The sequence below is a fragment of the Arachis ipaensis genome, chromosome B7, assembly GCF_059453495.1.
Source record: "Arachis ipaensis isolate K30076 ecotype BB chromosome B7, ASM5945349v1, whole genome shotgun sequence".
Classification (NCBI taxonomy): Eukaryota; Viridiplantae; Streptophyta; class Magnoliopsida; order Fabales; family Fabaceae; genus Arachis; species Arachis ipaensis.
Window position 1 is genome coordinate 3,087,756 of NC_142442.1, and position 16,393 is coordinate 3,104,148.

A 16,393-nucleotide genomic window follows, 5' to 3' on the forward strand; every position below is an offset into this window, starting at 1 on the left:
TCTGACCTCTGAAAAACTCCTACGACAATGAAACAGAACCCAAATATCTTTATCGGCCGCTATCACAAACGTATCATACTTCACACTGGTTGACACAACTGCGATAGAGATCTTATAAAATAACTTTTTCACCCACTTGCTCCCAAATACCTCAAGTTTCTGCAATATGCTGTTCTTTAGATATGACAAGGTATTTGATGAACTGATAAATACATTGAAAAGTTCTCTATCAGTGAACTTCACACCGTATTTTTTGCTTTTATGAATTTTCTCAGAGCAATTCACTAGTACTTGGAAACTCTCATCCTCACTTACCATTGTGAAAATGATCCTCTTCAACACAATTGATTTTCACCGTGTATATATAGAATTTTTACTCCTCATAAACCGTGGAAGGGGTACCACGATTTATGTGTGCATGCCCCTATTCATAAACCGTGGAAGAGGTACCAAAGTTTATGTGTATACTGCTTTATTCATAAACCGTGGAAGGGATACCACAGTTTATATATTTCTACTAAAACGTGAAAGGGATTTCACAGATTATATAAGCAAGTAACGAATTCTCAATTGTTGTATTTGGGTAAACTTTTTCTCCATATATTTCATTTACGTAAATTGCCCTTTAATCCATTGATAATCATTATTATTATGCAAAATTATTCGAGTAAAGATATTTTTATATAAAATAATAATTTAAATATTAATGTATATTATATTAAATAATTTAGTTAAATTATAATGATTTTTTTTGTTGCTTACGTTATTTCCCAATCCGATAGGTCAAGGACTAATCTGTTGTGAATCTGAGTTCCATTTAAGGGTATGCCACTGGCTAATGGGTTACTATATATACAAGACAGAATTTAAACCCTCGACACTTGTTTAAGTGGACGAGTGAGCTAACTACTCAATCAACCTTTTTTTTTTTTTTTTTTTTTTGGTCAGTGGATTGGACAACCCCCAATCCTAGGTACACAACACACCCACACACTCCTCACATATTTATCATATTTTTTCCACAAATGCAACCTCTAGAGTTTGAACTCTAGACCTTTAGTAATGGGGAGGGGGTGAAATGCCACTGAGCCAAGGCTCTTCGGCCTCAATCAACCTCTGTTGGTTATATAGTATGATTAATTTCGCTAAAAATCCAAAACATATTCTTAGGGCCTAAAAGGGCATCTAGTCAATTCAACCGGGCCGGCCCAGGAAACATTCTCAAAAGAACGCAAATTGGTAAATTCATAGATCATATGGGGGCATTTCGGGAAACCAGAAAACACCACCAACAAAATCAGAGTCCACTGAAACTATTGTCTTGTTTGGAACACTTTTCAGCTCAGAGACAGACACAATCACACAAAGAAATGGCTTCGTGGTGTGCTTCGAGGTGCTTCCAGATTCCGGCGATGGACGTCGCCGCACTCCGCAACCGCGCCTCCATCGCCGCCGCCGCCGGCGTAGGGTGCGCTTCCATTGCCGGCACCTCATTCCTCCGCTCATCAAAATCAAAGCGCGCTTTGCCATTCACCTGCTTAAGCATCTCAACTGATGCCAGTTAGTTACAACAAAACCCCTTCAATTTTTTCTCATCAAAATTCAAACTTTTCGTTAAAATTATACTCTTTTTCACATTTTGATGTGTTTCCAAATCCTGGGTCATTTTACTTGTCCCCATTTTTTTCTTTAATTTATTTTGACTGTGATTTTTGTGTAGGTTTAAAGGAAGCTGTTAAAACTGAGAAGGCTCCAGCTGCATTGGGACCGTATTCTCAAGCAATCAAATCCAACAACCTTCTCTTTGTTTCAGGTGTTCTTGGCCTTGTTCCTGAGGTTAGTCAATTTTTCTTAGCAATGATGCGTTTGTTTCAGCTTACTATTTTGTTAGAAGAACCTTTTTTTTTAACTTAAAAAAATGTTCAATTTTTTACCTGTGGTTGAATAAATATTAGAAATAATAAGGATAGTGTCAATTAGGCTTAATGTCTCCCAAAAGTTGTGAATATGTGCATTTATGATGAGCCTGATAGTAGCTTCTGAGATAAATTAGTTCTCATCTTCTTTGTCTTTTAGATGATTTTAGTTGTAGAATCACCTAGGCTTAGTGTTCCCCAACATTTGTGTATATGTGCATTTGTGCTGGGTAATTGAGAATTTTTTGTTTTGGTCTTGAATGCAGACAGGGAAGTTTGTCTCTGATAATGTTGAAGATCAGACAGAGCAGGTACCAGAACTTTTGCACTTGCAACATTTCAATGTTATTATCATATAGGCATAATTTGTTTTGTACTTTTGTTTGTGATTTGTTACTTTTCTGATGGTTTCGTGTGTATGAACTTTAATTCTTCGTTTCTATGTGTTCTCTCCCTTCCCTAAAAGGACATACGTTTCTTGATTTCATTTGATTGTTGTGTTAAATGTGAATATAAACCATGGATAGTGATTTAGCTTCAAATGACTGAAATGGTTTGTATTAGGACACAATGGTATTTGATTCATGTAGGTGGCTTTTATCGTATGAGAAAAGACTTTGATGATGTTGTTCTTGTTGCATTCTTGTAAACATTTACATTTTAGTTCAACACTAGTAATATTCTCATGGTGTTACGTTGCGCTACAAGTGAAAGTGCATTGAGCTGATTCACATGCTTACCATTTAAATAATTTTGCATTGCAGATCCTTAAAAATATGGGGGAAATCCTTAAAGCCGGTGGTGCCAATTACTCATCGGTTGTTAAGACCACAATCATGTAAGAATCCCTTGCTCCACTATAGTTTGAGATCGTGTTATGAGTCTCACGGGACTAATTCCTGAAAAAGAATCACACATTGGGGAAAAAGAGCCTTATAAGACCTATGGCCCTCCCACAATAATAGCTAGCTTTTGTGGTAATGATTCTCCCAAGGTCTTGTAGCTCATTACAGATCGGATTGGTGATCGTGTGAGTCTTTCGCAAGATGCTAGTTTTAATGATTTATTTATTGCAGGTTGGCTGACTTGAAGGACTTTAAGAAAGTCAACGAGATCTATGCTAAATGTGAGTTCTTTTGTAGTGATTTTCAATGTTTGCTTGACGCATTTTATGTTAGAGCGAATTCTAAGCTTGCAACAGCATGTCTAGGTGAAAAGACGAGTAGCTCCGTTCTAAGACTTTCCGTTTGGTTCACTTTGCATTGCATGTTATGAAAATAAGTAGCTTTGAGGTTTAATGGCACTTAACTCCCCAAAACTTTGAACATGTGCAAATTGACCCCCCTAAACTTTCCTAAATATGCAACTTTATTACCTTAAATTTGTTGAAAGTGTGTGTGTGTTTTTTTTTTTCTCCGAAAAGCATCAACATGGTGAATCTCTACATAGTTGGGAAAGCTCAATTCACACATTTTAAAATTTCAAGAACTAAAGTACAAATTTTTGTGGTTTCTGTAATTTAAATTTGAAGATTCATCTAATATCTTGCCATAGTGAATAAATAGTACATCATCATATATGCTAAGAGTGGAAACTGGAAACTAAAAACTAAACTGGTTTTGAAATAGTAAGGTTTTTTCAGTCTCCAACTCTCCATATTAATTTCAGATATTCAATAAATCTTCATTCATTGACTTTTGTGTTTTCAAATGGTTTCAGATTTTCCATCAACTCCCCCAGCTCGTTCAACATATCAGGTAGCTGCATTGCCATTGGATGCAAAGATTGAAATTGAGTGCATAGCAGCTCTATAAGCAAAATTGAAGCAGCAATTTCATAATAATAAACCTTGGCCCTTAAGCAAAGTTCAGTTAATTAATAATTCAAAAGGGTGCATATATATCCTAGTGTTGGAGTTTTATTTTGGATTTTTTTGCCACCTCTTTTGAGTTATCATGCTCTTGTCATTACAATTGTTCTAGTTACTTGATTATGCGGCCATTAAAAGTGAAAGAAACTAAGCAAACATGTTGTTTGTTATGCAGCTTCTTGTAGAATTTTATCACATAAGAACGAACATGCAATGATGTATCACTTCTTAATAACAGTCTTAAACATTTTGTCTTAATGTTAAGTGAAGGAAAAAAAATGTAAGAGACAATCAATTTATTGGAATCTTAAAATTATGCGCTTCAGCTAAGTAGCTAATATCTGGTTATTAAGAAAAATATGTTGCATGTATGAACAAAAAAACAAATAAATAAATAAAATAAGGTTTAATTACTCTATCAGTCTATATAGTTTCACTGAATTTTCAATTAGGTTTTTTTTTTTTTGATTGAGTTCCTATATCATATCAGATTTTGTAATTAAGCCTATGTCGTAATAAAAATATTGGAATTAACAGAATATTTCGTTAAATAAAATGAATATGTCTAAAACTAAATATTTTGTATAGTTTAACAGAATATTCTGTTAATTTTAACGTTTTTGTCATGGTGGGAATTTAGTTACAAAATTTTATATAGTATAAAAATTTAATTAAAAAAAATATATAAGAATTTAATTGAAAATTTGGTAAAATTACAGAGACTGATAGAATAATTAAACCATAAAATAAACATCTGTTCAACCAATGCAAGTTGGCACAGATAAATACCGTGGTGCACACCAAAAAATAAACATATGTTCATCCTTATTTTATTGATTATGATGTTATCTACTTATCTTGAGTTAAAGTGAAAAAATTATTGCAAAACCACATTTACCACGTTTTGTAACACATGATCATCATATCATACCTCATATTAAGCAAGCAATTAAGGAATTTCATGTAGTAATCATTGCAAGAGTAATGTCGGATGTTATATTCACACTAAATTTAATCTAAAATAAAAAAAGAGAACTAGGTTTGCAAAGATATTTTTTGCTTAACTTCTAGCTCTTGAAGGAACAAAAAGTAAGGTTTGTTTGGGTGAGTTTTTAAAAATTTTTTTTTTTGAGTTATTTTTTTTTAAAAGATTTTATAAAAAAATAAAAATAATTTTATATTTGGATATCTCACATAAAAAGATTTTTTTATCTATTAATTATGTTTGAGTATAATAATATAAAAATAATTTTTTATTTATTTATTACATGAAAAATATCTTTTTTTGAAAGGAAACAAATCTTTAAAAAAAAATGTAAATTACAGCTTTTTAAAAAAGGTGTTTTTTTTTTAATTTTTCTAGTACTTTTACTTTTACTACTAAAAATTTGTCAAACATACTAAAAAATAAAAAAAATATTTTTTTATTAAATTTTTTTTATCAAAATAATAACACCAAAACAAACAATTACCCTTTCAAAAAATTTTGCTAATGAATTATAAGTCATTATGGGAAAAAAAGTATAAAGTAATTCCTTAAAAAATTACAACTTTGATTATGTCACACTCAAAGATAAAGATTCGTGATGATCTAATAAATTATAAGATATGATGCTATTGCTACTAGTAATTATAAGATAATTGTCACCTAAAAAGTATGTTCAACTTATTGGCACTCACCTCTTAAATTATTGAACCATAAGAAACAAAATAAGAAGCAATCAAAGAAATAATAATAAAAAAAGAAGAAGATAAAACTCGTGGGATAAATTCTTAATAACAAATTATAATATCATGGTTAAGATTTGAATTCAAAACTATTAGTTAAGAGATCAAAATAATTATATTTTGACTAATATCACCTTTCTTAGAGCTCAATTAAAGTTCTAAATCCTAATCTAAACTTTAAATTCTCCAAAAAAAAAAAATTAAAAAAATAATTTTACAATAAAAATTGAGCTAGTTAAAAGTGTATTCCTTTTACTTATTATTTTTATTATATATTAAACTACTCTTTTATTTTAATCAATGACAACAATAAAAAAATCTCACGACTCATAAATTCAACCCAATATAATACATAATTCAGTTATAATTTTAATTTTTATTATTTTATCTTATCTTTTATGTTATTTTTATTTGTTCTTATCTTATCTTTATCTGTTTATCTTTGATAGATCAATATTCTATATATATTTAATTTTACCTTCATAATTTATAATTCAATCAATCAACAATTAATAAAAAAATATAAAGTACGTCTTTTATTTTTTCTTTTCTTATTCTTTCATAGTTTTATTATTATATAAATTAAATAATGAATAATAAAAAACAAGGTTCAATACTTCAATTAATAGATATATTTAGTTGCCTGTTAACCCGCCGATAATTATAATAAAATTTATCTTTAAAAAGATAATGGAAAAAAAAAAAAAAAAAACACAGTTAGAAACACACGTTTCCTAGATTTTGAACTCACATGTTTTTATGTTACAATGTTGATAAAGGCTTCTCTGTTTCAAATCAGATACCACTTGAGAAAGACGGTGGCATCCCCAAAAGGTAACCTTCAATAATCTAAATTCATTAATTCATTCATTCTTTTTTGAAATTTATAGATATATATAAAAGCCATTCCTTTTTCCCCCACACTCCCAAATCCAATCCACAATTTGCAGCATCAGCAAAAAAGCAGAGTAAGATTTTTGTTGTCACTTCCCCAATTCTATATTCCATGTTCTTTGCGTAAAAAAGCTATCTTTGCTTTTAATTCTTGCCTTTGAAGCAATTCCCAGTTCCCATAGATCTGCAAATTCAATTGGGTGTTTGTTTTTCTATTATTCTTTGACAAGTTGTTTCATTGTCTTGTTTTCTTGCTGATTTGAGCTTCTCTAGCTTCTTACAATTCGTAAAGTTTTCATCTTTATGTGCTGTTCTATTTGGGTTCCTTTTTGTTCTTTGTATTCAATTTCAAAGTTTTGCTACAGCTAGCTGAAATTTTCATAATTTTCCATTGGTTTGTTAAGTTTGGTTCTGTGGCCATGTAATAAATTCTAGGATTTGTTCTTGTCTTAGGTTATTATTATGTAGTAACACTTATAGAATTTGATCAAGGATTTGATTTTTCTGTTTAGGGTTGATATTTATTTACAATCTACAGCATGGAAGGTATTGTTGTGAGAAGGGTCATTCCCTCGGATAACAGTTGCCTCTTTAATGCAGTTGGGTAAGCAATGAACATGTCTCTATTTTCATGTGATCTTGAAAGTATGGTTGCAATGATTCAACTTGTCATGTTATTTACCAATTTGTGGATTTGATTGTGTTTGCTTATTTCAGATATGTGATGGATCGTGATCAAACGAAAGCAGCTGAGCTGAGACAGGTGATTTGCTTATATTATAGTTATACATTTATATTTATATATATGTTTTGTTTTTTTGGAGCCCCTAGAGGGGCTAAAGGGGAAGAATGGCGGGAATGTTCGATTCTCGTGTCCGAAAGCCACGTCACCCTCGGACACCAAAGGAGACGCCATTTGAGCTATATGTGCTATTGGTTGCTTGCATTATATTTATTGGTTTTAAATATGCGATACGATGTGTATACAATAATCCAATTAACCTTACCCAAACAAGGCCACAAGTGGAGTGGCTACTTCTAGGATTTGAATTTGTGACGTTCAGATCACGAATAAGCAACCTTATAGTTACGCCGAGGCTCACCCTAAGCTGGGAAAAGTAGCTTGAAAAGGAGGTTTGGAAATGCTTATAAATGTTCTCTTAATTGAATTAACCTTTTCTTTCATATTACTTTGCTTGTATCGATTTGAATTTGTGGGACAACCAAAAATACTTATGATGTTTTTCATTCCCATTTTCGGCACAATTATTCCTTTCCAATACATAGTTCTATACAAATTTGTGAAACCTGAGAGGGCTTGTTTATTGCAAGATGAGAGAAAGCTCACATGGATTTTGGAGAGAAATCAACGGATGAGATTAAAACAACTAATTAAGTGTGTGGTTGAGTGACCTTTCCACATCCACTTTCATCCTTTTTGCAAACTCTCCCTGTTTCTTAGTTTCAAAGGCCTCACTTTCTTGCATCCATCTTTGCTCCTTGTCTTCTGCGTTGACTCTCATTTTCTTATTGAAACCTTACTCCAATTGGACTCCAAGAATTACATTCCTTAGATTCCTTGTCTGTTTTCTGAACTTTCTTTTGTTTCTGTAGTTGTTTGCCGATCTTTTTCGTTTTCTTTTTGAAATTCAATGACTTGAATTATTTGAATAAAGGAGTTTAGGGTATCATGGATTTGTATATCATGTTTTGATAACCATAAAAAAATCATATCAAGTTTGAATGGGTGAGAAACAATCAAGTTCAATTAGAGTTGTACCATAATTGTTTAACTGGCTAATATTATGTAAGAAGCAATCAATTTCGCTATCGCAAACCTAAATTTCTCAGGCCATTATTTTGTGACAAGCAATCAATATTTAAAAACACGATATTTTGTAAACCAGAATGAACAGCCTAACTGAACTGAATGAAAGCCACTCACTAATATTCTCTTTGTTAAACCAAAAGCATGAAACCTATAAGGTGGCAAGCTGTCAGCACGATGCACAAAAGAGTGTAGGCACATGATAATTTGCCATAACTTGCAATTAGTTGTTTTACTTTTCATTCCAAGATGGTAGTTTTCTACCAGTGTGCCCTGTATTGTCTAACATCTTATCACTTTCACTGTGTCATTGACATCTTTGATTTATTTATTTTATCTGAGTACTTTGTGGTGTTTGGTTTGCTACAGGTTATAGCTGCAACAGTAGCAAGTGATCCGCAGAAATATTCTGAAGCATTTCTTGGGAAGCCGAATGCAGAGTACTGTAACTGGATTCTTGATACAGAGAAATGGGGAGGTCAGTTGTGCTATGTGGTTCTAACCATTGTTCTGTTACTTTGTTTCTGCAAAATACTAAGTGTACGTGAGCAAAAGGCTCGTTACCCTGAAAATTTTTAGCGGTAATAACTGCTAAGATTAAATTAACGTGACAAACGCCACAACAGTTAGTAATTCTTTATATGTTTTTCTGGTCAAGATTTTTCCGGTCGGTTAGTTGATGAGTTCACCACTAGTTTCAAAGGGTATTTCGACCTATCTTGCATACTTAGGGGTAATGGTTATTAATTGACCTATGATCGTTTGTGAAGGTGCGATTGAACTTTCGATATTGGCGGATTATTATGGACGCGAGATTGCTGCATATGATATCCAAACATCAAGATGTGACTTGTATGGTCAGGTAAAGAGAATCTTTTATTTTTGCATTCTCACAAGGTCTTAAGTTTTCTTTTCAACCTCTTATAGCTTAACTTTTTCGCTCTCTTCATTTGTGGATAATGTCGACAGGAAAAGGGTTATTCGGAAAGGGTGATGCTTATTTATGATGGTCTCCACTATGATGCTTTAGCTGTATGTCATTTCTTATGCCAGAAATTAGTTTTCCTCTGCTATTATCTTTCATGACCTTTATTTTTTAACTTTTTCCGAGTGGGAAAGATAGCCTTAAATGTAGATTGCATTGTATCTTCTCATGAACTCATCAAAATTTAAGGGTGTATTTGGTTTGCGTTTTCATTTTCAATATTTTCTGTTTTTAGAATTTTGTGAAGAAAAAGAGGAGAAAACAAGAGGCGAAAACGGAAAACAGGGTTTTATTATTTTCACTGTTTCCTCTTTTTCCTTCACAGAATCCTAGAAACAGAAAATAAAAACGCAAACCAAACGAGCTCTACTTTATTGTGATTGTGAAACTAATGGTATGTGGTAATTCCATTATTATCTAACAATCACATAGCTCTACAGAATTAAGGTTCATATGCATTTTCCATTCCATTTCCATGTAGCCTGGTGTTTACACCTTGTATGGTTCAGGTGTCGCCCTTTGAGGGAGCTCCCGAGGACTTCGATCAGACGATATTTGCCGTACAGAAAGACAGAAGCATTGGACCTGTTGAGGGGCTTGCTCTTAATTTTGTTAAGGACCAACAGAGGTAATCTTCAATATTTTGAAAACTTCAATGTTGAAAGTGGTTTTGAAAAAAAAAAAAAAAAGGAAACCAGAGCAAAATTGATGCAACATTTTTATTTATGGCTGCACTTTAACAGGAAGAGGAGATTCACCGACACCGCCAACTTCACCTTGCGCTGTGGTGTATGTCAAATCGGAGTTGTTGGTCAGAAGGTCAGTCCATATCTCCTTACGCTTCGCGATAAATATTTGCATCCTCGTATAACATATTTAATGCGCGCTCCAGAAACATGCAGAACAACTCATTCTTGATTTAGATATAACTTCTAAACATTGTAAATGAAAATAAGTGACTATGATTAATATCATGAAGCACACAAACACCAACATTATGGATCAATCTCTTGTTATAGTTCTTATGATTATGAGTAATTTTGGTATAATTTTTCTTTATGAACAAATTCAGGAAGCTGTGGAGCATGCACAAGCAACCGGTCATGTTAACTTCCAAGAGTATAGATGATGATCTAAGAAGCAGAAACTCACATGTGAATTTTGTATCAAGAACAATGTTTAATTGGTGCAAACTTCTTCTTTTTCATTTTTATTATGAACTGATTAAAGTAAAAACTAAATTGTTTATGCCTTGAAAATATTGTAGCAAGTTGTGTTGTAACTTGTAACAATAATTATTTATAGCCACAGTTTCAATCCATTGTTATTTTATTGTAACAAAAATAATATTAGTATTTCTTCAGCAGCATAATAGATAAATCTGTTTTAGCCATAACCTCTTTTTTTTTCCTTCTATTTTTCCCCTCTTTCATGATTTGATAATGTCAAAAATGATATTACCACTTTTATTTTTGATAATTTCACTCTATGCATGATTACACCTTTTTTTTTTGCATTATATAATTGTATGAATTTATATGTAAAAAATGACTTTATTAAAACAGGAATAAAAATATCCATTCGCATAATAATATAGTTAAAATATTTCATCATACCCGTGAATCCCTTTATCAAGGAAATGTTTCATATATTAGTATCTAAAAGATTAATATATTAAAAATATTTTTTCCCCTCAAGAAAGAAAGATCATCATGTTAATCGTTTTGGGCGGTTAAATATGTAATTCTTATTAAAAAAAGAGAGGATGTATAACATATTTGGCATAAAGTAATGAAAGTATATAAATTTGAGTTTTTGTTTTTTTTTTTTTTCATAATCGAAGTGTTAAGAAAAAGAGAGGCTATAAAATATACATGCACTTAATCATTTAAGAATTGATAAGTTAATAGAAACTTCTTTCTTTTACAACAAAAATGTAAATTCACTCTTATATATATATTGTCCTTGTTTTCTTGTTGAAACAAAATTGGTTGGCATTATGAGACCACAATACAAAAAACAAGTCAAGAAAATCTGCTCTCATCTTTATTTTAAGCCGACTCATTAAAGATTGAGACTTGTTAACTTACATTATATATTATCTCTTTTCGTTAATATTGTTATCAAGTTCTTGAAAATTCATTACCATATATATATATATATATATATAAAATAAAACTAATTAATACAGAATAACATCATTTTATCAGCTAAAAAATTTCTATATATATTAATAGAGACGGAGCTAAAAATTTTTCTGGGAGAGAACAACATGAAAAATATAAGTTAAAAAGAGAAAAAAATTAAAAATTAAAAAGGGAGACAAACTAAAAAATTAGAGAGTTATACATACAAATTATTAATTTTGAGGGACATTACTCTCTTCCCTCTGACATGGCTTGCTACTGTATATTAAATGAGTGTAAAATCCCAAAAAATAAAGATTATATATGTGTTTTTTCAAAATATGGGCGAATGAATTCAAAAATAACAAAATGTTAAAGGCAAATTGATTTTTTTTATTTTTAAAAATTGAATTTTTCAAAACAATTTATTTTTTTCAAAAAGTATTTTGCTGAAGGCAATTTGTACATTTTTTTTAATGTAATACATTGAAGTAAATTATCATAATATGGTAGGAAAAAAAAAATCGCCCCCGATAAAAAAAAAAATTCTGAGATACATTATAACTCAATAAATCAATCATGAATTCAAACAACAAAATTGCACCATTTTTACAAAATTCGCCAAATACACAAATGATATATATGCAAATTATTTTTTGGGTTTTGTCTTCACTTATTATATAAAATAAAAAATAAGAAAGAAAAGGTTAAATCTATAAATATATATATATAATGAAAGAACCTGTCAAAGGCATATATTAAAAAATTAACAAGAAACATATACAAATAAACACAATGTTGCACCACCACCACAACAGTTTCTACATCATAACGTTATTTCTTTTCTTTTTTTTTTTTTCAGAATTTCTAATTAGGTTATATATAGAAGATTTGTTAATAGGTGTTAATAATTTTCCTATATTAGTCTAGAGCCTGCTACACATACAAGTTTTTTTGGTTTACAAGTCTTACAAGTTGGCACAAGTCTAATAAAATACATGCATTACACTCCCACATTCAAGAGTAAATAAACGCACGTTATTCAACCACTTCTTGTTTCCAAAGCGCACTACTCACCATGCATTATGAACGACTCTTCTTCTTCTTCCTCTATGAAAACAAGTTTCTTGCCAAATTTGAAGATAATGAAACTTCAGAAATACATCCAAATGATTACAGAAATACACCAAAATGATTATAGAAATACACCCAAAGAATTACAGAAATACACCCAAAGGATTTAAGAAATACACCCAAAATTCGTTGAAGTACACCTTATGCATAATTCATAATTCTTTCTCTTTCTCTTCCTCATCTTCTGCTACTTTTTCTTTTTCAAAAACGATTTCAGAGCTTGATGTAAAAAAACAATGAAAATCGAGAATAACGAAAAAAGAAAACAGAGAGAAAAACACGTAAATGAAAAAGGAAAAAGAGAAGACAAAAAACGAAAGAAAAGAAGAAGAAGAAAAGGAAGAGGAAGAAGAACGTGTAGCAAAAAGAAAAAGAAGGTGCAGTGAAAACGTACAGTACAGCTCGAAGCGCATTAATATAAATGACTTGTAAAGACTTGTATAAAAAAATGCTTGTACGTGGAGAATTTTTTATTAGCCTATTACTAATCGTTGATAATTAATTATGGTAGAGGATACAATATATAAGACAAATGCATACAACATCAAATGAATTAATTAAGATGATGAACATTATTATTACACGTATGATTCATCTTTATGTGAAAAAAAAAAAAAAACCCTGCTTTTCAATCACAAAATGACTAATCTATATTCTGCCTACGTCATTATTATTCAAGTACGGTCACGTAAGTAATCATTTTATATTTTTAATACTAATTAAAAAAATATTCAGTGGCGGATCCAGAAATTTTATAAAGAGGGGCCGAAAAAAAATTGAAAGTATCATATTAAAATTAAAAGTTTTAATAAAAAAATAATTATATATTTTAATATTATTTTAAATTAAAATTAATTTTAAAAAAATTATTTATATCAAAATTTTTTTATAAAATTTTAATTTTTATTCCTATTATAAAAGATATAAAATAAATAATATAAATTTGTTTCTCTAATACTTTTAATATATATATATATATATTTAAAATAAATTAATAAATATAATATATAAAATATATTCATATTAATAAATAATTCACTTAATATATTTTGATTTTAATATCATAAAAAATACAATAAATTTAAAATGTATAAAATGGGATTTGAACCCATATGTTGGAATATAAGATACCTTCTTCTACTCATTGAACTACAAAGTATATTATTAAAAGATTTACATATTATATTATATATATTTTAAGTTTTAAAAATTTAGGGAGGGTCCCCCTGAATCCGCCTATGAAGATATTATATTTAAAAGTAATTCAATTATATATATAAAATAATTAAAGTATTAGAAATAATTGTACACACACTACATCAATAAAAAATTGAGTAATCAACGCTTGAATTTTTCCTTTTTATTCATCTTATTATTATTATTATTATTATTATTATTATTATTATTAGTTGAAAATAAGGCCGGTAGATTGGAAGACACACATATATGTGGTTGGAGCAGCATTCTATTCTATTCATATAAGTCATTGAATAAATTAAATAACAAAATTTTCATAGGTTTCTTGTTTCTATTTTCTATGAAATATTAATTCATGATTGATCAACTACCTAATTTCGATAGTGACGATGGAGAGATTTAGTTGCCACATATTTTGCCCTATATGATTTTATTTTTTTTAATTTAATTTCAGTATTTATATTATTATTAGTGGCACAAATTAAAGCTAAGAGAATAGTGAAAAATTACGTAATGTTTACTAGCTACCATTGCTTACCTACTCCAAACATTTGTATTAAAGTTGGAACAATGATTCAATAATAGAAATTAAATGTTAGGCAGTAACACTATTTGATGTGTGATACTACTTTAATTTAATTTTCGCCCTACTTTATTTGATTTGGAAAATTAATTAGCTTAAATTATAAAGATAAACTTATTTCAAGATTGGCAATGCACACTATTATTTTCAAGTATTCTCTATTCAAACTTCAAAGAACCGTTCATCCATTATTGTTAGAACTTGTCTTCAAGTTAATAATTAAAAGATAAACGTAACTATAAATATATGGATTATATTAAAGTGAAAAAGTATAGAGATTTAATTTAACTTTTTTTTTAATAATTAATTTTAAGAGAAACGGACAAATAGGTTCCTGACTTTTTGTCCCGTAGATATTTTTGTCTCTGACCATTGAAAAATACTTTTAAGTCCCTGACCTTCACAAAATTTGGACGGATTAGTCCATCCGTCCAAATGCCTCTGTCAGAGACTGATCTGTCCAAGTTTTGTAAATGTTAGAGACTTAAAAGTATTTTTCAATGGTTAGGGATAAAAATATCCACAGGACAAAAAGTCAGAGACCTATTTGTCATTTTTTCTAATTTTAATTTTTGTAAATATTTTTTATTCATATTTTTCTTTACCTATACTTATCAAGATCTACCTTCGGTTCTAAACACGTATTACTCATATCTCTCATGATTTTTAATAAAATCGTCACTAATTTTGGATATTCTATTTTAATTTTGGATGCTTATTTTGGGTATTTTTAATAAAATCGTGTCTCTTTAATTTGTAAAATCTTTAATATCAAACATAAAATTGTATTTGTAGTTTCGACCAAAATATTAATAATTAAAAATTCTTCGTTCATTTGAACTAGCACTAATAATAATAATAATAATAATAATAATAATAATAATAATAATAATAATAATAATAATAATAATAATAATGACAATTTACGTAAATAAAATAATTGAAAGCTAATTTTTTCTAAATACAACTTTTAAAATAAGAAGATACAAATAAATGCAATTTTTTATATCTCTATAGAAACTGTTACAGAAAAACGTAAATTGCTACCGGTAGTCACAGTTTACGTGGGTTGGGTGTTACACAAAAACCGCTGTAGGCAACCGTGGTTTTTATTGATAGTACATGTGCATAAATTTGGAGGTGTGTGCGTAAACCACTAAAGGCAGTAGCAGTTTACGTTGAGTGTGTGTGGTTATATAAACTGTGGAAGGCAGCCGCAGATTCCTCATTTGGAGTGGATTTTGAGTTTAGATAGAGAGAGAAAATTCTAGAGAGAGGAAAGAACACCTTGAGAGCGGATCCGAGGTATCTCAGCGTCGACCTTCAGCGGGATATCATGGCAAACGAAGAGAGCTTGTACCGGCTGAACGGTGTTGCCCATATTGCCGGTGTCATTGTCGATAAGATAAGTTTTATTTTATTTTTATAACATTAACATTTGTTAATTAGAAAATGGTATATATGGTAAAGGAACTAGAATGTATAGGTTAATTCTTATAGTTGAGTATTGAACTTTGCATGTTAGAATATAAAATGTAGCCGGGGTGTACATATAAATTAGTTAAGAAAAACAAAATAGCTTTAAAAATTAATTTTTGTATGGTTAAACCAATCCACAACCAAATTTTAAAAGATTTGATTTCAAACGATTTAATTTTAAAAGATTTTATTTTAAAAGTCTATTTTGAGTTAAATCTACTTTTGTGAAAGGCTTCTTTTAAGCAATTTTTTTTTACCAGAAAATCGGGTTTTGACAAAAATCGTGTTTAATTTTCAAAATTGATTAAAAACTATTAATTTAATTGTATAACCGGTTTTTTAATCAAGAAAAAAAATAAGTAGTGAACAATTTGATATGATAATTGAATAATAGTTTAATAGTTTAATTGTTTAGTAGTTTAATTGTTTCATCGTTTGATGATGGTATAAATTATTTATTTGGTGTAATTAGATAGGAAAATTTTTCGTAGATAGTAGAATTTAACTGTTTTGTGTATATTTTTTATGTTAGGTGCAGACAAGTAGATGTATCTACAGTGTGAGGCGGTAACAAAATATGCCTATACATGACAGGATCATTCCTTATTTAGAGAGGGTTGGATTGTACCACTTTGCCAGACTAAACAGCCGTT

At 29.8% G+C, this 16,393-nt stretch overlaps 2 protein-coding genes across 6 annotated transcripts; both read left to right on the forward strand.

Annotated features, from left to right (window-relative positions):
* The first annotated feature begins 1,241 nt into the window (after positions 1-1,241).
* Positions 1,242-4,044, forward strand: LOC107609050 (endoribonuclease L-PSP family protein). Its single transcript, XM_016310873.3, has 6 exons — positions 1,242-1,560; positions 1,721-1,836; positions 2,183-2,227; positions 2,681-2,754; positions 2,993-3,042; positions 3,636-4,044. Exons 1-6 carry the CDS (start codon positions 1,257-1,259, stop codon positions 3,728-3,730), a joined length of 684 nt encoding a protein of 227 aa, XP_016166359.2. The 5' UTR covers positions 1,242-1,256; the 3' UTR covers positions 3,731-4,044.
* A 2,175-nt stretch (positions 4,045-6,219) lies between these two features.
* On the forward strand, positions 6,220-10,611 carry LOC107609051 (OVARIAN TUMOR DOMAIN-containing deubiquitinating enzyme 2). Of its 5 annotated transcripts, XM_088494002.1 has the most exons (10): positions 6,302-6,348; positions 6,465-6,482; positions 6,921-7,012; positions 7,126-7,171; positions 8,606-8,714; positions 9,007-9,098; positions 9,206-9,268; positions 9,731-9,849; positions 9,965-10,040; positions 10,294-10,611. In XM_088494002.1, the coding sequence occupies exons 3-10, from the start codon at positions 6,948-6,950 to the stop codon at positions 10,348-10,350; spliced, it is 627 nt and encodes a 208-aa protein (XP_088350128.1). In that variant the 5' UTR covers positions 6,302-6,348; positions 6,465-6,482; positions 6,921-6,947; the 3' UTR covers positions 10,351-10,611. The 5 variants fall into 5 exon arrangements, with proteins under 5 accessions (XP_016166360.1, XP_016166362.2, XP_088350128.1 ...); XM_016310874.3 differs by lacking the exon at positions 6,465-6,482 and having other exon boundaries at positions 6,220-6,348; XM_016310876.3 differs by lacking the exon at positions 6,465-6,482 and having other exon boundaries at positions 6,266-6,348; positions 6,947-7,012.
* The last annotated feature ends 5,782 nt before the right edge of the window (positions 10,612-16,393 follow it).

Coding starts and splice junctions, on each gene's coding strand:
- LOC107609050 (XM_016310873.3), top strand. CDS start 1,257: ATGGGGGCATTTCGGGAAACCAGAAAACACCACCAACAAAATCAGAGT. Junction 1,561..1,720: donor AAGCATCTCAACTGATGCCA/GTTAGTTACAAC, acceptor ATTTTTGTGTAG/GTTTAAAGGAAGCTGTTAAA. Junction 1,837..2,182: donor TTCTTGGCCTTGTTCCTGAG/GTTAGTCAATTT, acceptor TCTTGAATGCAG/ACAGGGAAGTTTGTCTCTGA.
- LOC107609051 (XM_016310876.3), top strand. CDS start 6,266: ATGTTTTTATGTTACAATGTTGATAAAGGCTTCTCTGTTTCAAATCAG. Junction 8,715..9,006: donor TGATACAGAGAAATGGGGAG/GTCAGTTGTGCT, acceptor TCGTTTGTGAAG/GTGCGATTGAACTTTCGATA. Junction 9,099..9,205: donor GATGTGACTTGTATGGTCAG/GTAAAGAGAATC, acceptor TAATGTCGACAG/GAAAAGGGTTATTCGGAAAG.